Genomic DNA, 27,128 nt, shown 5'->3' with positions numbered 1-27,128 from the left:
CCCCAGATGCATTATTAATGGTAAATAAACTAAATGAGAAAATCCGAAGGATTTGTAGTAGTAGTAGTAGTAGTTTTATTCATCCGTAGATCTCTTTTTACAAGGATATAGGACATGTCAAAGTATTTACAAGCTTAGATCAATTTACAATAAGCTAATTCGTATACACATATATTTACAGACTTCTAGTTAGAGACAATCATTAGATTTTACTCCTGGTATACAATAATTTATTTACAAATAACTCATTAAATAATGTAATGCTACACTATTCACTCATATTTCACTATCAGTCACTGCACACACTATACACACATTGTTTCATAACACTTCACTCACTACATACACACACACACACACACACACACACACACACACACACACACACACACACACACACACACAGGTGATCCTTGGGCCATTTTCTGTACTGCAAGTTCCCATTTGCTATCCTGAAAAACTGAGTCAGCATCCCTTCATAATGAGTGAGATGTTGAGCTCAGAAAGAGGAAGAGGTGTTAGTATTGTGCTATGCATAGCTTGAGGGGAGAGTGTCTCTAGAAAGGAAAAAAGAAGAAAAATAATAAAGTGAAGGTGTTATGTGGAATATTGGATGTTTTATAATCATCATTATTATTATTATTTGTTTGTATAACATTTTTTTATCAAACCCCTACTCTGCTTTATCTAAGTAATCCTTCAATGTATAAAATGTATTGCATAACAGGTACTTTTTAGCTGCCTTCTTAAATAAGTGTATTTTTGAAATTTCTTTAATCTCTTTTGGTAATTTATTGTACAGTTTTATTCCTTGGTAGAAAATGCTGTTTTGAGTTTTATGTTTATTTTTTCTTGGTAAATGTAGGTTGAGTCTATCTCTTGTTGCATGGTCATGGACAGAGCTGTTTGTGCAGTAATTGCCAATGTTACTTTTGATGTATACAACTGACTGGTAAATGTGTTCACATGGAGCAGTTAAAATTCCCAGTGTTTTGAACAGATCTTTACAATGAGCTCGACTACTATTTCTGGTTATTATTCTTATGGCTCTTTTCTGGAGTTTGAAAATTGTGTTCATATTTTGTGGATTTGTTCCCCAAAAAAGAATGCCATAGCTAAGAATTGAGTGTACATATGAATAATATGTAACTAAAAGACACTGCATGTTACACACAGATGATAGAATTCTAAGGGCATAACATGCTGATGACATTCTGTTTGCAAGTACCTTTGTGTGTTCGCACCACTTCAGCTGAGAGTCAATATTCATTCCTAGAAATTTTGCATTTGTTACACAGTCTATAGAGGTGCCATCTACATTTAATTTAACATTGTCATTTTTCCTCTTCAAACTGAAGTTCATGGCATTAGTTTTCTTTATGTTTAATGTCAATTTGTTGCTTATTGACCAATCGTAAACTTCCTTGAGAGTTTCATTTGCTTTCTCGGTAAGGAGTTCTCTTGTTCTCTCAGTGACTATAATATTGCTGTCATCAGCGAAGAGAATTTTCTCACCATGAGTAACACTACTGGAAAAGTCATTGATGTATATCAGGAATAGTATTGGTCCTAATATGCTACCTTGTGGAACCCCTATATTAATATGTTTTGGTTCTGATAAGTATTTTACTAAATGTTTAGATCTATTTGAAGTATGTGTTATCTCTACTCTTTGTACCCTATCTGTTAGGTATGATCGAAACCAGTCATTAGCTACCCCTCTTATTCCTAATGCTTCTAATTTATTTAATAGAATCTTGTGGTCGACTGTATCAAAAGCCTTAGAAAGATCCAAAAATATGCCTGTGACACACTCATCTTTATCAAGAGCATTAAGTACAACTTTTGTGAATTCTACTATGGCTGACTCCGTATTTTTGCCACTTCGAAAACCAAACTGTGATTTGCTTAAAAGATTGTATTTATTCCGATAATTCATTAATCTGTCTTTCATAATTGCTTCTATTATTTTTGAGAATGCTGACAGCAGGGAAATGGGCCGGTAATTTTCTATGTCTTCTGCATTACCTTTCTTAAGCAAAGGTACAACTCTTGCCTGTTTTAGCTGCTCTGGAAATGTCCCTGATGTGAAGGATTCATTTATTGATGTTTTTATGTTCTGTGAAGCGTACAATATTACTTTTCTGAACACTCATAGCAAACTCTCCGTCATTTCATCACTTCATAATCTTATAAAGATACTTAATGTTCGCAGTCCTTTTTTCAGACAGTACTTCATTGAAGATAACAGCTAATAAGTAAAAATATCACAAATTACTGTAAATACTGTCAGTCACTAATATACAAAATAGACAGCAAGGATCCAACACACTTCCGTGGTACTCAACTGAAATTACTTCGATATTTACATCTAAATATTCTATGCTCTGGAAACTACTGCGAAGAGTGTGGCAGAAGATACGAGCCATTCTACCAGTTATTTAAGCTTTTTCCCATTCTATTCACGTATGGATCACTAGGAGAGAAATTGTTCAAGCTCCTCTGTGCGTGCTGTAATTAATCTAATCTTGTCCTCACGATCCTTATGGGAGCGGTGCACAGGGGATTGTAGTATATTCCTAGAGTCATCGCTTAAAGTTGGGTCTAGAAGGAAGTAGGTTTTCACGGAGTAGTTAGCGTCTATCTTCAAGCGCCTACCAGTTCAATCCCTTCAGCATCTTCAAGACATTCTTAACGGGTCATCTATGAACCACCATCCAAGACATCATAAAACATCCGCCCTACCAAGATATCCTCAGTTCAGTCATAAATTTTGTTTGATATCCCATATGATAACACTTTCGTTATTATCGTCTTTAGTCTTGGGAACCGGCAGCAAAACCTGCAGAGTGCCGGTGGTGATGGGAAATCTGTAAACTCACCTTCAGTTATGCTGCTTCTTATCCCCATATATACTCCTCTAGCCACTAGACGGTGCATAATGGAATGTACAGCGTACCAATTTTATTCTCCATTCGCGTATCGAGTGAGGGGGAAAATGACTGTGTGCCTCTGTGAGAGCCCTGATCTCTTTTCTCTAATTCTCATGATCCTTACGCTATACATACAATGGTAGCGGCATAATAATCTCACAGTGTTCTCAAAGTAAGGTCTCTAAATTTACCCTACCGGGTAAAAACCACGCCGTTCTCCTTCCAAGGACATGTAAAAGTAATTTCTGAAAGTGGAATCCTAATCGCTAAGGCATCAAAAGTCATTTCCTATTGGCAGGAATCGTTATTCTGGAACACATCCTATATTTCACAACATCTAAGGACACACAATTTTAGAAGTAAATGAAACAGAAGCAACCGTTATCAGAGTCTCCGAATGAGCATCACACCTGATTTTCTTCGGTACAAGCGATGCCATTCCCCAGCACTGAATGAGTGTGTAGCTTCTGGATAAGCCTTTTCTCATTCATCGTGACATTTGCAGTACCGAGATCTATAAAAACTGCAGCAGTGACTAGTTTTTTCTCATGCCCGTTTTCGATGTATCGTATAATATTAAGCGCACATCTTCCCAGGTTCAAAGCCAGTTTATTCTGAAATGATCTTTTCGTCCTCACGTGATGAAATCCTCTCCAAAGACTTTACACAACTGACACAAAAGCGAGATTGTGGGAAAATTCTTTGACTCTGAGGGTTCTTTCCCTGGCTCGGGAGTAGCTACGGTGTGTGCCGTGCTGAGTATGCATACGTAGATGCAGATATTCATAAATGTTAAAATACTTGAAGCAAAATACTGCTTCAAGTATAAAAACAGAGAAGGCGCTGCAGGAAGAACTACTTCAGGTTTATCCGAGTGAGAGAACTTATTCCCAAGACTCCTCCAAATATTATTTAGTCCAAATGCACTGGACTTATGTAGAAATCCCGCCGTGAGCAACAAGTCATGATCTTGAGAGTTAAAGTCAATATTGAGAGAGAGGGCTGAATAAGTAAATCACTTAAATTAATGAACCATCAGATCTAAATCGTTATCACGATTGATGTATGTTTTCGGTTTAAAGAGACTATTGTGCAATACTTCAGTCACTTTCCCTCCAAAACTTTTAGATAGTATTTGAAAAAAGATTTATTCCTAATATTGCTTTCACATTACAAATTACACAGCTTTGTTCCTTATTATATTGAAATACAAACGTTTCACGTCTTCAGTTTGCCTAGAAGTGATGCTTATAAAGCTTGGAATATTACTGCACTTGTTACGGCTGCACGGTATTACTAATGCTTAACATTCCAGTCATATAGAATGTAACCATCAGCAAATTTACACATCTGGAACTTGTTTTCAACTGAACTGCTATGTTTAAGAAATAGGTTCGACATATTGGCGGCAGGTGTGCCAGAGTGATTTCATATCTTTTTCTCCTGGGCACTCTCTCTGATATTCTGGACTGATACATAAATCTCGATGCACGTTCTCTGCAATCTTCAGCGGTTTTTCTTGTTCTTTCTTGTCCTGATTAATATCTCGACAAGAAGTATGTGTTGTAGTTCGTTGAAGATCTCATTGTACTTAATTATTAAAGGCAATACTTTCCGAAAATTACGTTTTAGAGTCTTTGCGTCAACTTTTATAAATGATCTGTTCTCTTATATTTTGCAATAGTGCGAGCTAAATTCTTTGTTGTGAAATAAACCATTAAATCTTTAGTTTCGAACCGTAACCGCTTTTGGGATAACAATTCAACAATCCTTTTTTTTTTTTTTCAAATCTCAACCACCTATATTGATCCAAATACACGTTACCCACCAGAAATGTGTTGACTTTCCTGCTGCTAGATGAATTTTCCAAAGTTCTGGTGCTTATAAGTTCGTTTCTAAACAGCAAAACGGTTCAGAATTGGAGCTTATTCCTCTATGATTATTTTATTATTTTGATACATTCTTAGAGCACTCACATATATCGTTTGTTTTTACTAACCATTTTTTATTGCAATATACCGACGTCAGTACTGTAAGGCAAAAACGAATATGCAGAGACTCTATGAACTTCATATCTGTACTTTACATTTTCAGGCCAGGAGCCTGAAATAGTGTTCGGGCGATTCTGAAGCTTCGATTTCGTCCACTTCACACTTGGAGTTTGTTACATTCTCTCTTTAATGCCTGCTGATACAAGATGCAGTTGATGGTTCTTTTCATCCACTTTGTTCTCATGAAACTATTAAAACTGAAGTAACTATTTACAGCCATTTAAGCCAAAACAAGATAACATGAATTTGTAAGTGTTATAATACAAGGCCTTTGTGAACTTGTCCCACTGTCGCTCTGAAAACAACTGATTGTACTTCTGAGGGAAATATAACTAATGCCGTCTGGTGGATGAAAATTTAACTGCGGACTTTGTCAAAGTACTCTGAAAAGGAAAGTAATTTGATAATACAATGACTGGTTACATTGCAAGAAATGGACTTTGATCACTTTAACTCTGAACCATCCATATCTTGCCTCTAAATGCAGTACAAATTTAAAGAAAAAAATAAACATTGTACGGTGCAGCACTGCTGCAAAGCATGTGCATATGCGGACGCGCCTCTTTCGTTTCAGAAGACCGGCTCTCGATTCTTCAGGTGAGGCGGTGTTCGTAACGAAATTACTGACCGAGTCAGGTTATTAACGTATTGGCACTGCCTGAACGGAGTTCACCTTTATGGACTACGAATTCGTACTGATTGGCGAAAATTCTGAAAAAGAGAAACAAGATTGTGACTGAAAAGAGGGAAAATGTCATTTACACATGCGATTCTATCGGAGCAAAGAAAAAAATGGAAAAAATCACACAGCAAACACCAATTACGAGCCGCTCGAATGGGTTTAAAAGTGCAGCTGAAGTGAATTAATGCTGGCTCTACCATATCGGAGCAACGAATGTTTCAGGGATCAGAAAGACTGTATTCCGAGACAAAAACGCTCTATAAACCAAGCAGGATTTCATTACTTGGGAAGCTAATAACCCACTACACTAAGGCCTTCTGGGAAGAGGAGTATATAGTAAATTGCTGTAACTTTGTACTGAAAAAAAAAGTTCCATTCACTAGAATTGTGTTCTCGTTTTCTGTTTCAGCGAAGATTTTCTTTCTTCTGTAGCACACAGTTAATTCTGTATTAACGTTTCCCGTAAATTTTGGCAATACTGAGAAATCATGAAATACGATGGCACGCTGAAAACTAATGCCTCCGAAATTTATTATGAGAAAAATCGTCGCAGTTTCGCATACAGGCTGTTGCATCTCACTATTTACGTTGTATTATCGACAGTGACAAATTCCTGGTTAACTCTTCCTTATATGTGACAATTTATGTGTTTTATAAACAAACATTGTATAACGGAGAAATATCACAGTCAACCGTCTGAAAAAATTAATAAATAAATAAATAATGGTTCAAATGGCTCTGAGCACTATGGAACTCGGAAGTTGAGTCATCAGTCCCCGAGAACTTAGAACTACTTAAACCTAACTAACCTAAGGACAGCACACACATGCATGTCCGAGGCAGGATTCGAACCTGCGACCGTAGCAGTCTTGCGGTTCCAGACTGAAGGGCCTAGAACCGCATGGCCACTCCGGCCGGCCGTTTGCAAATAACTTTTAATACATTGATCTATGTTTGGACACCTCAAAGGATGTCTACATCAGGATGAAATTTTAACAATAATAAAGTTACACTGCGAGCAGGCAGTAGTCAAAATTACGATCAGACATGTTCAGCTCAAAAATTAAAAATGTTTCTGCGTTTGGTACGTATACCTAGTAATGAACAACTTGGATGAATGAGCTGTTAACCGGATTGCACGATAATTCTCGCACTTGTCGGTTTGTCCCCTACTGGTGGTCCATCGTCTTCATCCTGTTTCCACAGACACCTCACGACAGTAGCCATCCAGCTTCGCCTGTTATAGGCATCGGCCCATAACAATCTGCCATTTGTCAAAGTCACTTACGTCAATGGAGTAACCCATATGCGGCGTTGTTGTTCATTGCAAGGTGTACATACCAACATTTTTCATTTTAGTTCTTAAACTGAGCATGTCTGCTCGTGATTTTGACTATTGTCTGTTCGCAATGTAACTTCACGGTTGTTAAAATTTTATTCTGACGACGACATACTTAGAGGTGTCAAAACGTAGTCAGTGTATGAAAAATTATTTGCAAACCAGTTGGCTGTCGTATTTCTCCGTTGAAACTTAAATACGGTTGCTGAGAGACCACCATGTTTAAAATCTTTGCATAGACTGATGAGCCAGAAGATAATGACCAACGCCCATAATGAGACCCAGTGCCTGCTGCTGGATATGAGGGGACGTGACTCTGTTATGAAATTATGAAAGCGGCCCAGAGACGAATGGGGAATCACTGTAACGATGTTATGGGGCGCATATGGGTTAATCCATTGACATAAGCGATTTTGGCAAATGACAGCGTGTTATGGCCCTGTGCCTGGAAAGGAGGGTCTCGAAAATGGAAAAGCTGGACGGCTACTGTAGTGAGCGTCTATCGAAATTGGTTGAAAAGTAAAACCAGGAATGGGCGTCAAACCGAAAGTAAAAGAATTATCGCGCAATCAGCTCAAAACGTCAACATCCAAGTTTCTGACAAGAAAAATATACAGAATAATGGGAAAAAATTAAAGATGTGTTAGATGACGGCGAGTTTTGCTTTAGTAAAGGTGAAGGCACCAGAGAGCCAGTTCTGACGTTTCGCTTGATAATGGAAGCAAAACTGCAGAAAAACCAAGACATGTTCATAGGATTTGTTGACTGGAGAAAGCATTCGCGATGTCAAATGGTGCAGCATGTTCGAAATTCTGAGAAAAAGAGGGGTAAGCTATAGGGAAAGACGGTTAATATACAACATGTACAAGAGTCAAGAGTAAACAATAAGAGCGGAAGACCAAGAACGAAGCGTTCGGATTAGAAAGGTTGTCAGACAGGAATGTAGTCTTTTGCCCCTATTGTTCAATCTATACATCGGAGAAGCAATGACGGAAATAAAAAATAGGTTGAAGAGTGGAATTAAAATTCAAAGGCTGCCAATAATAAGTTTCGCTGATGGCATTTCTATTCACAGTGACAGTCAAAAAGAATCGCAGGATCTATTGAATGGAATAAAAAGTCTAATGATTACAGACTATGGAGTGGGAGTAAATCGAAGAAAGATGAAAGTAACGAGAAGTAGCATAAATGAGAACAGCGAGAAACTTGACGTCAGGATTCTGCTACCTAGCTTGAAGAATAACCCATGACGGACTGAGAAAGGAGAATATAAAAAGGAGACTAGAAATGGCACAAAAAAGGGCATTCCTGGCTAGAGAAGTCTACTACAACGAAACATAGGTCTTGTAATGTATTGTATTGCATGGAACTGGAGACATAGAAACGACGGAGAAGCTTCGTCCCCGCCGTAGCACTCAGTGGTTCACAACCCCACAACAGACTACAGCAGTCCACTCACCCCACCGCCGCCCCACACCGAACCTAAGGTTATTGTGCGGTTCGGTCCCCAGTGGACCCGCCGGGAACGTCTCACACCAGACGAGTGTAACCCCAATGTTTGCGTGGTAGAGTAATTATGGTGTATGTGGGGAAAGTGCTTGCGCAGCAAACGCCGACACTGTGTAACTGAGGCGGAATAAGGAGAACCAGCCTGCATTAGGCGAGGCAAATGGAAAACCGCCTTAAATCCATCCACAGACTGGCCGGCACACCGGACCTCGACACTAAAGGGCGCCCGGAAAGCAGTGCGTTAGACCGCACGGCAAACTGTCTTAATCTGAGGAACAAATTTCTGACGATGTACATTTGGAGCACAGCATTGTATGATAGTGAAACATGATTCAAAAATGGCTCTGAGGCCTATGGGACTTAACATATGAGATCATCAGTCCCCTAGAACTTAGAACTACTTAAACCTAACTAACCTAAGGACATCACACACGTCCATGCCCTAGGTAGGATTCAAACCTGCGACCGTAGCGGTCGCGCGGTTCCAAACTGAAGCGCCTAGAACAGCTCGGCCACAGCGGCCGGCCTACGTTTTTGTGTTGGTAGGCTTTGTGTCCTATAATCAGATACGTTAAAGACCAGACATCACAGTTTAGGAGTTCTTAAAAATACTAGGCTTTTTGTTACGTATCCACACAGCGAAACTTTCAATTCCTGACACGCTACCTACAAACATTTTCAATGTTAAAAAGTCAGTTAGTGACGCATTTTTATTGAACTTCAGAGCACCGAGTCAAACATTGTAAAATCAAGCTTTTTGCAGATGACGCAGTTACTTGTAATGAAGTACTATCTGAAACAATTTGCATAAATATTCAGTCAGATCTTGGTAAGATTTCAACGTGGTGCAGAGATTGGTAACTTGCTCTAAATGTTCCGAAATATAAAATTGTGCACTTCACAAAACCGAAAAACATAATATCATAGTATCAATGGGTCACTGTTCTAATCGGCCAACTCATACAAATACCAGGGTGTGACACTTTGTAGGGATATGAAATGGAAGGATCACATAGGTTCAGTAGTGGGTAAAGCAGGTGGCAGCCTTCAGTTTATTGTTAGAACAGTGGGGAAGTGCAATCAGCCTAAAAAAGCGATTGCTTACAAGGGAACCTCCCCATCTGAGGGGAGGTGCTCCCCTCAGATTTAGTTATAACTTGGCACAGTGGATAGGTCTTGAAAAACAGAATACACATCAATCGAGAAAACAGGAAGAAGTTGTGTGGAACTATGAAGAAATAAGCAAAATGTACAAACTGAGTAGTCTATGCGGAAGACAAGCAACATCAAGGATAATACAAGCACCGGAGCGTCGTGGTCCCGTGGTTAGCGTGAGCAGCTGCGGAATGAGAGGTCCTTGGTTCAAGTCTCCCCTCGAGTGAAAAGTTTAGTTTCTTTATTTTCAGTTTATTTGACAAACTATTATGTTTTCATCAGTTTTTTGGGAGTGGTTATCACATCCACAAGAAAACCTAAATAGGACAAGGTAGAAGAATCTTTTTACCCATTCGCCAAGTGTACAAGTTAGCTGGGTCGACAAAAAATTCCTGTCATGTGACGCACATGCCGTCACCAGTGTCGTATAGAATATATCAGACGTGTTTTTCTGTGGAGGAATCGGTTGACCTATGACCTTGCGATCAAATGTTTTCGGTTCCCATTGGAGAGGCACGTCCTTTCGTCAACTAATCGCACGGTTTTGCGCTGCGGTCGCAAAACACAGACACTAAACTTATTACAGTGAACAGTGACGTCAATGAACGGACGGACGGATCATAACTTCGCGAAAGTAAATTTTTCACTCGCGGGAAGACTTGAACCAAGGACCTCTCGCTGCGTAGCTGCTCACTATAACCAAGGGACCACGGCGATACTGCGCTTTCGCTCTCCTTGATGTTGCCAATGTTGCACATGGACTACTCAGTTTGTATATTTTGCTTATTTTCTCATAGTTCCACACAACTTCTTCCTGGGTGCTCGATTGATCTTTGCTCAATTTTTCAATGCCTATCCACTGTGCCAAGTTATAACTAAATCTGAGGGGGGTGCGATGAGGCGGTTCCCTTGTTAGAAATCTCTAGTCCGACCCATCCCAGAATATTGTTTAGGTGCGCGGGACCCGCATAAGATAGGACTGACGTAAGATATTGAACGTATATGGAGAATGACAGTACGAATGTTCACTGGTTTCTTTAATCCAAGGGAGAGTGTCACACAGATACTGAAGGAACTGAACTGGAAGACTCTTGATGGTAGACGTAAACTATCCTGAGTAAATCTACTAACAAAATTTCAAGAATCGGCCTTAAATGATTACTCTAGGAATATACTGCAACCCCCTACGTATCGCTCGCACATATATCGTGAGGATAAGATTAGAATAATTACTGCACACACACAGAGGCATTCTAACGATCATTCTTCCCGGACTCCATACGTGAATGCAACATGAGGAAACCCTAACAACTGATACAGTGAGACGTACCCTGTACCATGGACCTCCCAGTGGTATGCGGAGTATAGATGTAGATAATGAATGTCACGACTGGTTTCGACTTTGTAGTAAGTCATCGTAAGACAATATGCAAACATTACGTATTAGTGATACTAGCCTGATGAGGCACTCACATTGTGGACATACACCACTTTACAAAATCAGAGGCACACAGAGAGTGAAACGAAATGAAACTTCGCTGATTGAGAGTGTACATGATCTTATTTCGGTCAGCACAAAATCTCTTCAAATTTGTACGGACCTTGGCTGTATGTCAGTGTGACGTCGCACCCCGCTCTGGCCTTGATGTAGCACTGATCGGGTAGAAAGGGTGTCATCAAGCCGCTGTATCCTCCCTGAGGTAGATTGCCAATGTCTCTTGTAACTGGTTCGAGATATCCTGGATAATGGCACTGGGACAGAACTGACTTCTGATCTGCTGCCACACGTGTCCTATAGAGGACAGATCTGGAGTACATATGGAGCACTGGACTACATCATCACTCAGACAGTACATAGAGACACATGTAATATGTGAACTTACGCTGTCCTGTTCAAAAATAACACCTCCATACTGTCACATTAGGGATAACATATAAGGAAGCAGTATCCTCAGTCACTACCGGCCATGTCCTGAAGCCATAGCAGATGGTTCCCCACATCATGACTCCAGTAATAACACAGCTGGGCACCTCCAACCATTACAAGGATGGGATCTCTCGCCAGGTCGGCATCATACACGCTGACGAAGGTCTTCGTGGGTAGTGCAGAGCCGCGAATCATCGATAAACAGAATCCGACACCGTTCATCAACAGTGCATCTTTCGTGGTCACAACATGACTCGAAACTCAGCTCTTTGTGTTGTGGTGTTCCTGGCAGTCTGCGACTAAGGTGGTAATACGCTAGCCCGAATGCTGTTAGTAGTCTCCGACTACTTGCGCTGAATGACAGAATGTTGCAGGTAATCCATTACCAATCGTATGTTAGATGCAGCCATGAAGAAGTTATGTTGTGCTTAGTGCACAGTACAGCGATCCTCCTTTGTGGTGGTCAGAGGCGGTCGACCGGAATGTTGAAGCGGAGTATGCCCGTCCGCGTTCCCATGCACTCCAACATCAGTCCAGTGTCAGATCTCTATGCTTCACAAATTTGGATATTTCGCAGTCAGACCAGCAGATCAAATGGTCAAATGCAGACCTGTAATGACGTTCCTTTCAAACTCTGTCAGGTGCTGGTAACACTGTCTCACGCAAGTACACAGCATTTCTGTATTTCTGTATCCATCAAAGGTAATCACCCAACATCTGAATCCGTTCACGCCCCTTATATACACTGGCAGGCCGGTAATGGCACTAAACAGGAGCAACACAAATGCGCTCTGGTGGCCGTTGATCTACAGCTACACAGCTACTCTGTAAATCACACTTAAGTGCTAGGCAGAGCGTTCGTCGAACCACCTTCACAATAATTCTCTATTATTCCGTTCGCGAACAGCGCGCGAAAAGAAAAGAACACCTTCATGTGTCCGTGTTTATTGTAACAATCATTTCTCCCTATTGAAGTCGGCGTCAACAAAATATTTCCCTCCTTTTTTTATGGAGAAAGTTGGGGATTGAAATTTCGTGACAAAATACCTCCGCAACGAGAAACGCCTTTATTGTATCGATGTCTACAACAAATCCTACATCATGACCGTGACACTCTTCCCTGTTTCTCGACAGTATAAAACGTGCTGCCCTTCTTTGAACTTCCTCGATGCACTCCATTAATCGACACCGCGCAGCAGTACTCCAAAGGAGGACGCACTGGTGTAGTGTAGACACCTCTTTCGTAGATCTGTTGCATTTTATAACAGTTCTGCCAGTAAAACGCAGTCTTTGGTTCGCCTTCCACATAACATTTTCTAACTTTCCCAGATACTTAGTTGCATTTACGGCCTTTAGATTTGATTGATTTAACGTGTAACCGAAGTTTAACGGACTCCCTTTAGAAATCACGGGGATGATCTCAGACTTTTCATTCGTTAGAGTCAATTGCCAATTTTCACACCAAACAAATGTCTTATCTATATTGTTTTTCAATTGGTTTTTATCTTATGATGACTCTACTACACGTAAATGACAGCGTCATCAACAAACAACCTAACACAGCTGCTCAGATTGTCTCCTAATCGTTTATAAAGATAAGGAGCAACAGATGGCCTATAATACTACCTTGGGGAACGCCGGAAATCACTTCTGTTTCACTCGATAACGTTCCGTCGATTACCACGAACTGTGACCTCTCTGTATATAAATTAAGTATGAAGCTATTGCAACACCATACTCTGAAGGGAAGCTAATTGGTACCTGTTACAGAGGACTCCCACTGTAACCAATTACATGCCCGCTGCCGGTATATATGTGTTCGAAGATAGATCAACACCCGATCATGTTTTGTGGGTGGTTCACTTTTTTCGTTAGGCAGTGTATGCGCATATATATTCTGCTTGTGTGAGCTGAGGCTGAGAGACGCAATAAAAAGAACTTCATTGCTAGTCGGTTTATACACTACTGGCCATTAAAATTGCTACACCAAGAAGAAATGCAGGTGGTAAACGGGTATTCATTGCACAAATATATTATACTAGAACTGACATGTGATTACATATTAACGCAATTTGGGTGCATGGATCCTGAGAAATCAGTACCCAGAACAACCACCACTGGCCGTAATAAGTACAGGTACAGCTGCACATGCAGCTTCAACACGATACCACAGTTGATCAAGAGTAGTGACTGGTGTATTGCGACGAGCCCACCATTGACCAGACGTTTTCAGTTGGTGAGAAATCTGGAGAATGTGCTGGCCAGGGCAGCAGCCGAACATTTTCTGTATCCAGAAAGGCCCGTAGAGGACCTGCAACAGGGGGCGTGTATTATCCTGCTGAAATGCAGGGTTTCGCAGGGATCGAATGAATGGTAGAGTCACGGGTCGTACTACATTGGAAATGTAACGTCCACTGTTCAAAGTGCAGTCAATGCGAACCAGAAGTGACCGAGACGTGTAAAAATTGCATCCCATACCATCACGCCTCGTGATGCGGTAATATGGCGATGACGAATACACGCTTTCAATGTGCATTCACCGCGATGTCGCCAAACACGGTTGCGATCATCATGATGCTGTAAACAGAACCTGGATTCATCCGAAACAATGACGTTTTTTCCATTAGTACACCCAGGTTCGTCGTTGAGTACACCATTGCAGGCGTTCCTGTCTGTGATGCAGCGTCAAGGGTAACCGAGGCCATGGTCTCCGAGCTGATAGTCCATGCTGCTGCAAACGTCGTCGAACTGTTGGTGCAGATGGTTGTTGTCTTGCAAACATCCCCATCTGTTGACTCAGGGATCGAGACGTGGCTGCACGATCCGTTAAGCCATACGGATAAGATGCCTGTCATCTCGACTGCTAGTGATACGAGGCCGTTGGGATCCAGCACGGCGTTCCGTATTACCCTCCTGAACCCACCGATTCCATATTCTGCTAACAGCCATTGGATCTCGACCAACGCAAACAGCAATGTCGCTATACGATAAACCGCAATCGCCATAGGCTACAATCCGACCTTTATCAAAGTCGTAAACGTGATGGTACGCATTTCTCCTCCTTACACGAGGTATCACAACAACGTTTCACCAGCCAACGCCGGTCAAGTGCTGTTTGTGTGTGAGAAATCGGTTGGAAACTTTCCTCATGTCATCACGTTGTAGGTGCCGCCACCGGCGCCAACCTTGTGTGAATGCTCTGAAAAGCTAATAATTTGCATATCACAGCATCGTCTTCCTGTCGGTTAAATTTCGCGTCTGTAGCACGTCATCTTCGTGGTGTAGTAATTTTAATAGCCAGTAGTGTATTTTGCCATAGGCAGTGTGCCTACTACCCCTTTTTAGCTGCTGTCATTCAACGAGCCTCAAGTCATTTCTGGAACCTTACTTTCTCGGAGATTACCAACTGCTTGGAAGTGTGGTGTGCAGGCTTGCAGGTGACTGTTGTGTTGCAGCCGGACGGGAGGCGTGGTCGGCGGCGGGGGCGGCGGGGGCGGCGTCGGCACGCTCTCGGGGCAGCCTCGGCGGCGGGGCAGGACTCGGCACAAGGGGCGCTCCATCGACCCCGCGGCGCCCAGCTCCTCGCCCAGCTCCTCTAGCCTCTCCAGCCCCAACGAGACCTGCTACAGCTTCGTCCGCAGGGCGCTACAGGTGAGCCACTCCAGCCAGTCCAACACCTCGGTAGTCTCCAGTGTGTCTCGACACAAAGGCTGCAGTACTTGCTCCAACCAACGTTCCTCCGACCTTCCCATACCCAAACGTGCTTACTACAATTTGGTTGTCATAGAGCAAAAGGTGAACCACTCCAGCCTATCATCTCTGTGGTCTCCAGCGTGTCTCAGCCAAGAGGCTGTGGCCCATCCTGTAGTATATGGTCGAGCCTAAGTTGCTCCACCCTTTCCATCCCCAAAGGAGTCTACCATAATGTGGTTGGCATGGTGCTAAAGATGAACTACTCCAGTCCAATCCCTTGTCTCTGCGGTCTCCAGCATGTCTCTACCCAAAGACTGCATTGCATGTCCTGTGATATCTGCCCATCCTAAGTTGCCCCAACATGCCCATCCACAATAACGTCTACCATAATTTGGTCAGCAGGTGGTACAGGAGAGTCACTCCAATTCAGACCAGTGTGTGGTCGTCTCCAGCATGTCTCAAACCAAACATTGCATCGCCTGTTCCATTGAATCCGGCTCATCCTAAGTTACTCCAACCTGGCCATCGCCAAAGATGCTAAAGGCGCTACAGGTGAACCACTCCAGTCCAATCCAACGTCTCTGTGGTCTCCAGCTAACCTCGACCCAAAGACAGCATTGGTATCCAGCTTACTCTAAGTTGCTCCAACGTCTCCATCCCCCAGATGCCTACCACAGTCTGGTCGATAAACTGCTACATGTGAGCCACTCCACTGCTCAAAACTGTTTCGCTCATCTCCAGTGCAACTCATCAAAACGTCCTGCATCACTTGCTCCGTTGCACCTGGTATGTTTACAAGTAGCTCCAGTTTCTCAAACCCCATCAACGCCAGTGCACCAGAGGACGCCTAGCGCGTCTCAGTTTTCTGATAGCATCCCCAGCCCAAATAACACCTGATACGGCTTCATCTGCAAGACGCTGCATGTGAAACAGACTACAGTTCTAGTGACCCTTCTAGTGAACTCGGCTCAAGGTCAATTCATCGACACCAGCTATTCCCCACGCTCCTTTACCTTCTTCAGACCAAAATCGGCATATTTCAGCCTCGTATTTTGCTGTGGTGTTACTATGTGTATGTCTGAATCACATAATTCCAGCTGAATTGGCATATTGTTCAGTTTCAATTCTTGTTGTGATGTCAGGGCTAATGCTTACCACACGAGTACACAAGCAACCGTCCAACTGCACCTTCTATGCAACAACCATGTCGTCATTCAGTCTGTGCGCCCCAATAGTAGAGTGGTCAGCTCTACGGACTGTCATGCCAAGCGGCGCAGGTTCGATTCCCAGCTCGGTCGGAGATTTTCTTCGCTCAGGGACTAAGTGTTGTGTTGTCTCTATCATCATCGTGTCATCCCCATTGCCACGCAAGTCGCCAAAGTGGCGTCATCTCTAAAGACTTGCACCAGGCGAACGGTCTACCCGACGGGAGGCCCTAGCCACACGGCATTTCCATTTCCATCACGTAGTGTAATGCTATGGTATCGACACAGTCCCATTCAACAGATGTAAACAGGAATAAGATATGATTCAACGTTGATCAAAAGATACATAACGAAATAACCATGGGAAAGAAAGCCAACTGGAATCGCTCAACAGAGGAAAGGTTGCTGAACCTGACAGGATGTCAATATGATTCCACATAGACTACGCGAAAGAAATTGCTTCTCTTCTAGTAGCAGTGTATCATAGTTCGCTGGAAGAGTAAAGCGTTCCTAATGATTGCAAAAAAGCGCAGGTCAAGACCGTTTTCAAGAAGCATCATCTAACAAACGCACAAAACTACAGAGCTGTATACAAGCACTTGACATCAGTACACAATAGAATTTTCAAAAATGTTTTATGCACACATATTTTGTCACTTCTGGAGCCTAAATATCTTCTCTGTAGAAATGAACGTAAATTCCAAAAACAAAAACAATAAACGATCGCTTGAAGCCCAGCTCGCTCTGTTCGTACACGCGATCCAGAAAGCAATATACAGGCGCCCAGGTAGATGCCGTGTTCTTTGACTACCAGAAGGCGTTCGGTATAGATTCGCGTCGCAACCTAATAAACAAAACACGAGAGAGCGGAATATTCGAACAGCTGTGCTATCACGTGACATGTTCTCATAAGTTAAGACAGTGAGGTACAATACATCAACGCCGCTTCTAATCAGACTAATGCGGCAGAAATTATCTACAAATGTATGTCAGAGTTAAACATACAAGGATCGTCTTTGGAGTTTTGGAGTTTCTATAAACAACCAGCAGCCGTCGCTTCTGAAAAGGGACTGTGCTGTTGTTTTAAACTTTGTCATTCGTTTTTATTAAAACAGTAGGAGGAGTAGGAGGTCTGAAATGGGCAGAAAAGTTTGTTTACAATGAGCGTTTGAAGAAGAAGAGTTGTGAGGAAATCGATAGTCCACGTGAAGGTTTCCGAGTGAAGATTTTTCATGATCTTCGTAACGATCTAACTCAAACAGCAGTCCCTCTAATCACTACGTTACGCTAGCACTAATCACCTTCTGAAAGTGACTTTTTACAAATGGTTTTCAGAATTTCATCATAATCGTGCTTTCTCCAGAGATGAACTGCGTGGAGGCCAGTATCGACAGTTGTCCCGATAAACATCGATGCTGTGCATAACATGACAACATAAACGGAGGTTCCCTATCTGGCCAAACGTTTCCCATGAACCCCTGTGTAGTTGCTGAATTGACAACTAGATGTTACGTGAGACGAACCAGCTACTCTAAAACGAGGAGGCGATCATTGTGTTGTCAGTAAAAAAGCAGTTAACACTAGGATAGGTTGTTCAGGAGAGCTCTCTGACTGCGAACGTGGAGTAGTCATTGGCTGCCACCCGAGTAATAAATCCATCACGGACATTTCAAACTTTCTAAAGCTACCCGAGTCGACTTTTGGTGACGTGACTGTCAAGTGGAAATCCCAGGGCACAACCAGAGCTAAACCAGGTACGGGCAGACTTCCTTTGCTGACGGACAGGGTCCGTCGGCAATTGCGGATGGAGGTTGTGAGTTAACGAGCATTGTGCTCTCATTTAAACATATGGCCGAAAGAGTCAGCCTACAGGAATTGTGAAACGAATCCTGTCGTCCAGGACAGCGTCCCACAAAGGGCCCAGATTCACCACGAGACGGGGAATTTCATAGGCGTCTACTGTCTATTGAGGCATAAGCGCTGTCGCGTGCGAGTGAGACAGACGAGAACCTACATCATAGCGATACCCAGTCGAAGGCTTTTGTGGCCGAGGAGACGTAACAGTGTCAAATATATCGGACCTAAGATGGGCCATAAAGGGAATAATTTATTAAAACTATTTAGTAATGCAGGGAATCAAGCCCCAGTAATTTTAATCTGCCATCCTCCATAAATTTTCATGGTGATCCCAATAAAACTTGAATATTGATCATAACTGTAATACCTTAGGGTTTACTGTTAAAGTGAAATTAACAAGTTTTGTAACAAAGGCCTGAACGCTAAAATCTGAGAGCGCGGGGTGTTCAGAAGACCCCAGGAATCTACAATGGAAGCGCAAGTTCCAGGAAAACAAGCAACAATGTGTCTTAGAGTGTTGTCGGCACCCTGCGCGCCTCTTTACGTTGCAGTGCTCCGAGAAAGCACACAGTTGTTTTCCGTAGCAACTGCTTGTATTTTGTCGCTCTGTGCAGTTAAAACAGCTATGGATCGTTACGAAACAGAACAAGAAAGAGTGCGGATTCTTCTGGAAGAGGTCTTAGACGAAACGTTTGAAGGAGGAAAAGAGGAAGAGGAGGAAACAGTTGTGAAGTTCTCTCTCATCACAGTGATACGGAAAACGGAGGATGACAACAACCTGGAACTACAACCGTAAGTAAGTGCAGCGGACAATGAAAGCAAGCATGATTTTTTTTATTGGGAAGGATAATGTTACAAAATGGATGAAAGATGTCCTACTCGCAACGTAAGAACTAGAAGTGCAGACCTCATTATTCATCTCCCTGCTGTGAAAGCTATCACAAAATTGTCGAAAATTTGTATGGACTGTTTTTCGATATTTATAAATGACATAATAATTAGAACGATTACATCGTGCACAAATATTTACATACAACACATGCCATCAAATTTCACAAGAGACCCTGATGCCAAACCAACAAATGAGGAAGAAATCAAATCTCTTCTCTGTCTGTTGATATTGGCTGGGCTTTACAGGGCAGGACACCAAAATCTGGAAGACGTATGGGACATAATTGGTTTTGGAATTGCAATATTTCATGCAACAATGAGTTTGCAGCGCTTTCGTTTCTTGTTGCGTTGTTTGAGATTCGATGATATTCAAGACAGACCACAGCGTAAAGAACTTGATCGCCTAGCTGCGTTCAGAGAAGTGTTTGAATTATTCTGTCAAACTGTGTCAGTAATTATACTGTGTCTGAATATGACAGTGGATGAACAACTGGTTGCCTTTAGAGGCAAATGCAGTTCCGGCTGTGTATACCAAGCAAGCCTGTGAAAAATGATTTGAAAATTTCGCCTTATGTGACGCAAGAACATGGTATACTTTGGGGATGGAAATCTATGTTGGGAAACAGACAGAGGGTGTCTTTTCACTGTCAAACTCCCCTAAGGAGCTGGTAAATAGATTTGGTTTTGTTCCATACCACTGCCTGAAAAAAACTTACAGTCGTAGGAACTCTTAGAAAGAATAAGAGGGAGCTCCCCCCAGACTTTGTTTACACGAGAGGTCATGAACTTAGAAGTAGCCTTTCTGGATTCAGAAAGGTTATCACCATAGTTTCATATGTGCCAAATAACGGCAAAAACGTTATTCTTCTTTCATCTTTGCATCATGACGGTGCCACTGACACTAATACTGTGGAGGAAAAGAAACCAGACACTATAACAATGCACAATAAGACAAAAACAGGTGTGGATACAATAGACGACATATGCGCTACTTATTCAGCCTAAAAAAAAACTAGGCGCTGGCCACTTGCCCTATTTTTTCAAATGATTGACATTGCTTGCATTAACGTCTTCATCACGTTGTTGTTGTGGTCTTCAGTCCTGAGACTGGTTTGATGCAGCTCTCTGTGCTACTCTATCCTGTGCAAGCTTCTTCATCTCCCAGTACCTACTGCAACCTACATCCTTTTGAATCTGCTTAGTGTATTCATCTATTGGTCTCCCTCTACGACTTTTACCTTCCACGCTGCCCTCCAAAACTAAATTGGTGATCCCTTGATGCCTCAGAACATGTCCTACCAACCGACCCCTTCTTCTAATCAAGTTGTGCCACAAACTTCTCTTCTCCCCAATCCTACTCAATACCTCCTCATTAGTTATGTGATCTACCCAACTAATCTTCAGTATTCTTCTGTAGCACCACATTTCGAAAGCTTCTATTCTCTTCTTGTCCAAACTATTTATCGTCCATGTTTCACTTCCATACATGGCTCCACTCCATACAAATACTTTCAGAAACGACTTCCAGACACTTAAATCTATACTCGATGTTAACAAATTTCTCTTCTTAAGAAACCCTTTTCTTGCCATTGGCAGTCTACACTTTATATCCTCTCTACTTCGACCATCATCAGTTATTTTGCTCCCCAAATAGCAAAACTCCTTTACTACTTTAAGTGTCTCATTTCCTAATCTAATTCCCTCAGCATCATCCGACATAATTCGACTACATTCCATTATCCTCGTTTTGCTTCTGTGATGTTCATCTTATATCCTCCTTTCAAAACACTATCCATTCCGTTCAACTGCTCTTCCAAACCCTTTGCTGTCTCTGACAGAATTACAATGTCATCGGCAAACCTCAAAGTTTTTATTACTTCTTCATGGATTTTAATACCTACTCCGATTTTTTCTTTTGTTTCCTTCACTGCTTGCTTAATATAAAGATTGAATAACATCGAGGATAGGCTACAACCCTGTCTCACTCCCAACCCAACCACTGCTTCCCTTTCACTTCCCTTGATTCTTATAACTGCCTTCTGGTTTCTGTACAAATTGTAAATAGCCTTTCGCTCCCTGTATTTTACCCCTGCGACCTTCAGAATTTGGAAGAGTGTATTCCAGTCAACATTGTCAAATGCTTTCTCTAAGTCTACAAATGCTAGAAACGTAGGTTTGCCTTTCCTTAATCTAGCTTCTAAGATAAGTCGTAGGGTCTTCATCATATACGCAAATAATAACAATGAGGGGATATCCCGAAGAATGTTTTTACGTGATGTCGGAAGTTCATTAGTAAATTCCATAGTGTGCAAGAGAGCTGACACTTACTCCCTGCCTAAACATGTTATACAGAAAGGCGCTAAAATGGCGGGAATTGAAGACAGCAACAATGCACCACCTTCTGAACAAAGAATACTGAAGCCCACTTGCTGCACAGTTTGTCTTCGGAGTAACGCACTGTGCTCGATGTTTGAAAGTTATGTGCGTAAAGCACATGAGAAATGTGTGTGAAAAGTGTTACGATAACGCATCCCTTGCAGCCAGTCTTAGTAACTGATTTCATAAAATGTTTGTATGAGTTGACTGAATAAATGTTTAATTATATGTATAATGTCTTATACCTGTAATACAGTATGAAGAATAACAGAAATAAATAATTAAACAAAATATTGTAAAAATGGGAATTATTGCATATGTTTCAAATAACCCAATTTAATACTAAAGTAATATTACATAAATCGATAATGTAGCGGGAGATAACATTCTAAACAGCCATTTGTGAAGTAGACATATTCATATCAGTGATATGCTGCACAACAATGTCATTAGAGCCACTTTTATTTGGGGTGTTATCAACACCCCGAGCGACTATTAACGTTAGGAAAAGCCGCGCCACCGCATGAGGGTTAACGATCGACATTTCATATAGAAGCGCATCATTAAAATGACAAACGCTGTAAGTATCAACTCCGTAACTTTATTTGTTTAAAATATATAGTAAATTTAAATTATCAGTATTTTCAGTTAAGCATTGGATCATCATTTCCTCCACACAAAACACATTAAACGATGGCAGCATGACACCTTATTGAATCATTAGGCAATAGAATAGTTACTGTAAAGTTTAATGCATAATAGTTACTTTTGTTCTTTATTTATTTTTCAGAAAGCACATCGGTGCAAGGGTACTGGCCGTGACATTTAAAGTTAAGAAGAAAACTATGTTGGTTTTATGTAAAAGAATTTAACGTTTATTATATAATGGATGTTTTTGTTACTTTATTTAGAACGTGAAAGTGGTCAAGCTTTGATTAATTAAGTATGTTAAAATGGAAAGTAATGCAGAATAAGCTGTAGCCAATCATATGGACGGCTTCAGGAAAAGGAACTGCACTAGCCAGTTGAGCGAAGATGTTAAGCGCGTGCGAAATGCGGTCGGAAACGAGCTGAGGGCAGTTCTGGTCGAGACACCAAAGTGGACATTTCGGCTGGAGACACCAAAGGGGACAGTTCGGATTGAGACGCGAAAGCGGGCAGTCGGTCTTTAGGCAGCTAGGAAGAGAAATGACTTAGAGAATTTCGCGTTGTGTGGTATCACGGGACTTAGTCTCTGAGCGGTGAGCAGCCGCGCACCTGGTGTGAACTTCAACTTTTCGTGTGGACTATCGGAGTTTTGTTTCGCGATGAGGCTGTGAATGATCGAACTGTGTCAAATGGATAAGCACTCTAATGTAACAGTAACTCTAAATACGACCACTTTCGCTACTAGTTTGCTTTCTGAATTAACATTATTCTAACCAAATCGCAACTTTGTGGCCTACATCATTTATGGGTTGTTAATTTAGTTCCTGATATCATTAATACTGTAATTATATGTTATACTAACTTTTTATTTCGCAAATTTGTCATCAGGTAGACAATTTAACCAAAACGTCACAAGTGTCTAATTTAGGGCGTGTAATGCGACACATGCAGTTCAACCCTTAGACGAATTTGAGCGAAGACATTTCGTCGAAGAGGAACCGAATGTGAGCCCGAACATCCGTTTTTTCGTGACACGATTTTGATGGAATAAATCCTATACGTTGCCTCAAATGCGCTCAAGTTACCTGTAGAAACTGCATGAAAATTCACCTAGTAGTTTCGTAGACCAGCATGTACAGCAGGCAGACACGGCAGTTTTGGGTAGAACTTTAAACCACGATATCTTTTTCCCGAGATCCCAAAGATACGCTAGAGTTACTTGTGAAATCCCCTTGAAAATTCATTTAACAGTTTTCGAGATCAGTGTGTTCAAATAGACACACAGCGGTTTTAGATAAAACTTTAAATCACGATATCTTTCTTTCTGTGTTCCGATTTTGATTAACTAACCTTATATACTGCAAAATACTAACGCGAATTCTTTACAGGCGAATGGAAAAACTAGTACAAGCCGACCTCGGGGAAGATCAGTTTGGATTCCGTAGAAATACTGGAACACGTGAGGCAATACTGACCTTACGACGTATCTTAGAAGAAAGATTAAGGAAAGACAAACCTACGTTTCTAGCATTTGTAGACTTAGAGAAAGCTTTTGAAAATGTTGATTGGAATACTCTCTTTCAAATGCTAAAGGTGGCAGAGGTAAAATACAGGGAGCGAAAGGCTATTTACAATTTGTACAGAAAGCAGATGGCAGTTATAAGAGTCAAGGGACATTAAAGGGAAGCCGTGGTTGGGAAGGGAGTGAGACAGGGTTGTAGCCTCTCCTCAATGCTATTCATTCTGTATATTGAGCAAGCAGTAAAGGAAACAAAATAAAAGTTCGGGGGAGATATTAAAATCCACGGAGAAGAAATAAAAACTTTGAGGTTTGCCGATGACATTGTAATTCTGTCAGAGACAGCAAAGGGCTTGGAAGAGCAGTTGAACGGAATGGACAGTGTCTTGAAAGGAGGGTATAAGATGAACATGAACAAAAGCAAAACAAGGATAAGGGAATGTAGTCGAATTATGTCGGGTGATGCTGAGGGAATTAGATTAGGAAATGAGACACTGAAATTAGTAAAGGTGTTTTGCTATTTGGGAAGCAAAATAACTGATAATGGTCGAAGTAGAGAGGATATGATTGGAAGGAGACACAGCATTGCTCGTATTTTTTTTGTTTTATTATCCGCAAAATCGATTTTCGGTCACTTAGTGACCATCCTCAGTGCTGTAATATACAATTAAAATTGGTAGGCACCGGTATCAACAAGCTTAGAACGATCACATAAACTGATCGTTCTAAGCTTGTTGATACCAGTGCCTACCAATTTTAATTGTATATTACAGCTCTGAAGATGGTCACTAAGTGACCGAAAATCGATTTTGCGGATAATAAAACAAAAAAATACGACCAATGCTGTGTCTCCTTCCAATTGTATCCATTATCTGGCCGTGGTGCACAGAAAACTCCATGGAGACGCCAATCAATAGAGAGAATATAAAATGTACACTGGCAATGGCAAGGAAAGCGTTTCTGAAAAAGAGAAATTTGTTAACATCGAGTTTAGATTTAAGTGTCAGGAAGTCATTTCTGAAAGTATTTGTGTGGAGTGAAACACGAGCGATAAATAGTTTAGCTAAGAAGAGAATAGGAGCTTTCAAAAATGTGGGTCTACAGAAGAATGCTGAAGATTAGATGGGTAGATCACATAACTAATGAGGATGTATTGAACAGAATTGGACAGAAGAGAAATTTGTGGCACGACTTGACCAGAAGAAGAGATCGGTTGGTAGGACTTGTTCTGAGGCATCAAGGGATCACCAATTTAGTTCTGGAGGCCACCGTGGAGGGTAAAAATCGTAGAGGGAGACCCAGAGGTGAATACACTAAGCAGATTCAGAGGGATGTAGGCTGCAGTAGGTACTGGGAGGTGAAGAAGCTTGCACAGGAAAGAGTAGCTTGGAGAGTTGCATCAAACCAGTCTCAAGACTGAAGACCATAACAACAACAACAACCTTATATATTGCCCCAAGCTACGCTCCAATTACTTGAGAAAACCCCATCAACATTCGTCTGGTAACTTTGAAGATTAGCGTATTAAAATAGAGAGGCACGACAATTTTACCATTTTATAATTAATGAACAATGTATCTCCCACGCCCTCTGTCGAGTTCAGTGCAAGATCCGTGTTTAAGCGTTTGGCCACTGTGGGTGTACACCGTCAGATGAGCTGACAGCCGGTCGTGGTGTGGTTGTGTGTTTGCAGAAGCTGGCAGGCGGCAAGCGCAGCGGCTCGAGCAGCCGGCCCTGGTTCCTGGACTCGTGGAGTTCGTGCACCAAGGAGTCGCCGGCGGGCACGGGCCAGCGGTGCTGTGAGGAGTGTGGGCAGCCGGACTGTGCGGGGGCGAACAACGACGCCGCGGAGGACATCCAGGTGAGCCAACGTCTGGACCTTCAAAGCTTTACTGCTGAGAGGACGGTAGCCGGCCGGCTGGCTATGACGCCGCAGAGGACATCCAGGTGAGCCAACGTCTGGACCTTCAAAGCTTTACTGCCGTGAGGACGGTGTCTGGTCAGATAGAGTGTAGACTGGCAATGACGCCGCAGAGGACATCCAGGTGAGCCAACGTCTGGACCTTCAAAGCTTTACTGCCGTGAGGACGGTGGCAGGCCGGCTGGCAATGACGCCGCAGAGGACATCCAGGTGAGCCAACGTCTGGACCTTCAAAGCTTTACTGCCGTGAGGACGATGGCAGGCCGGCTGGCAATGACGCCGCAGAGGACATCCAGGTGAGCCAACGTCTGGACCTTCAAAGCTTTACTGCCGTGAGGACGGTGGCCGGCCGGCTGGCAATGACGCCGCAGAGGACATCCAGGTGAGGCAACGTCTGGACCTTCAAAGCTTTACTGCTGAGAGGACGGTGGCCGGCCGGCTGGCAATGACGCCGCGGAGGACATCCAGGTGAGCCAACGTCTGGACCTTCAAAGCTTTACTGCCGTGAGGACGGTGTCTGGTCAGATAGAGTGTAGACTGGCAATGACGCCGCAGAGGACATCCAGGTGAGCCAACGTCTGGACCTTCAAAGCTTTACTGCCGTGAGGACGGTGGCAGGCCGGCTGGCAATGACGCCGCAGAGGACATCCAGGTGAGCCAACGTCTGGACCTTCAAAGCTTTACTGCCGTGAGGACGATGGCAGGCCGGCTGGCAATGACGCCGCAGAGGACATCCAGGTGAGCCAACGTCTGGACCTTCAAAGCTTTACTGCCGTGAGGACGGTGTCTGGTCAGATAGAGTGTAGACTGGCAATGACGCCGCAGAGGACATCCAGGTGAGCCAACGTCTGGACCTTCAAAGCTTTACTGCCGTGAGGACGGTGGCAGGCCGGCTGGCAATGACGCCGCAGAGGACATCCAGGTGAGCCAACGTCTGGACCTTCAAAGCTTTACTGCCGTGAGGACGGTGGCAGGCCGGCTGGCAATGACGCCGCAGAGGACATCCAGGTGAGCCAACGTCTGGACCTTCAAAGCTTTACTGCCGTGAGGACGGTGGCCGGCCGGCTGGCAATGACGCCGCAGAGGACATCCAGGTGAGCCAACGTCTGGACCTTCAAAGCTTTACTGCTGAGAGGCCGGTGGCCGGCCGGCTGGCAATGACGCCGTGGAGGACATCCAGGTGAGCCAACGTCTGGACCTTCAAAGCTTTACTGCTGAGAGGACGGTGGCCGGCCGGCTGGCAATGCCGCAGAGGACATCCAGGTGAGCCAACGTCTGGACCTTCAAAGCTTTACTGCCGTGAGGACGGTGGCCCGCCGGCTGGCAATGACGCCGCGGAGGGCATCCAGGTGAGCCAACGTCTGGACCTTCAAAGCTTTACTGCTGAGAGGACGGAGGCCGGCCGACTGGCAATGACGCCGC

General features: G+C 42.8%; 1 protein-coding gene across 1 annotated transcript in view; it reads left to right on the top strand.

Annotated features, from left to right (window-relative positions):
• Nucleotides 1-27,128, top strand: part of LOC126282446 (uncharacterized) — a 781,073-nt gene that overhangs the window by 635,371 nt on the left and 118,574 nt on the right. Inside the window, exons 6-8 of the mRNA XM_049982101.1 lie at nt 14,916-15,033; nt 15,116-15,247; nt 25,479-25,646. Coding sequence (XP_049838058.1) covers nt 14,916-15,033; nt 15,116-15,247; nt 25,479-25,646 — 418 coding nt within the window. The remainder of the gene's footprint in view (nt 1-14,915; nt 15,034-15,115; nt 15,248-25,478; nt 25,647-27,128) is intronic.

The sequence above is a fragment of the Schistocerca gregaria genome, chromosome 7, assembly GCF_023897955.1.
Source record: "Schistocerca gregaria isolate iqSchGreg1 chromosome 7, iqSchGreg1.2, whole genome shotgun sequence".
In the NCBI taxonomy this organism is placed as follows: domain Eukaryota; kingdom Metazoa; phylum Arthropoda; class Insecta; order Orthoptera; family Acrididae; genus Schistocerca; species Schistocerca gregaria.
This window is presented reverse-complemented; position numbering and strand designations above follow the sequence as displayed.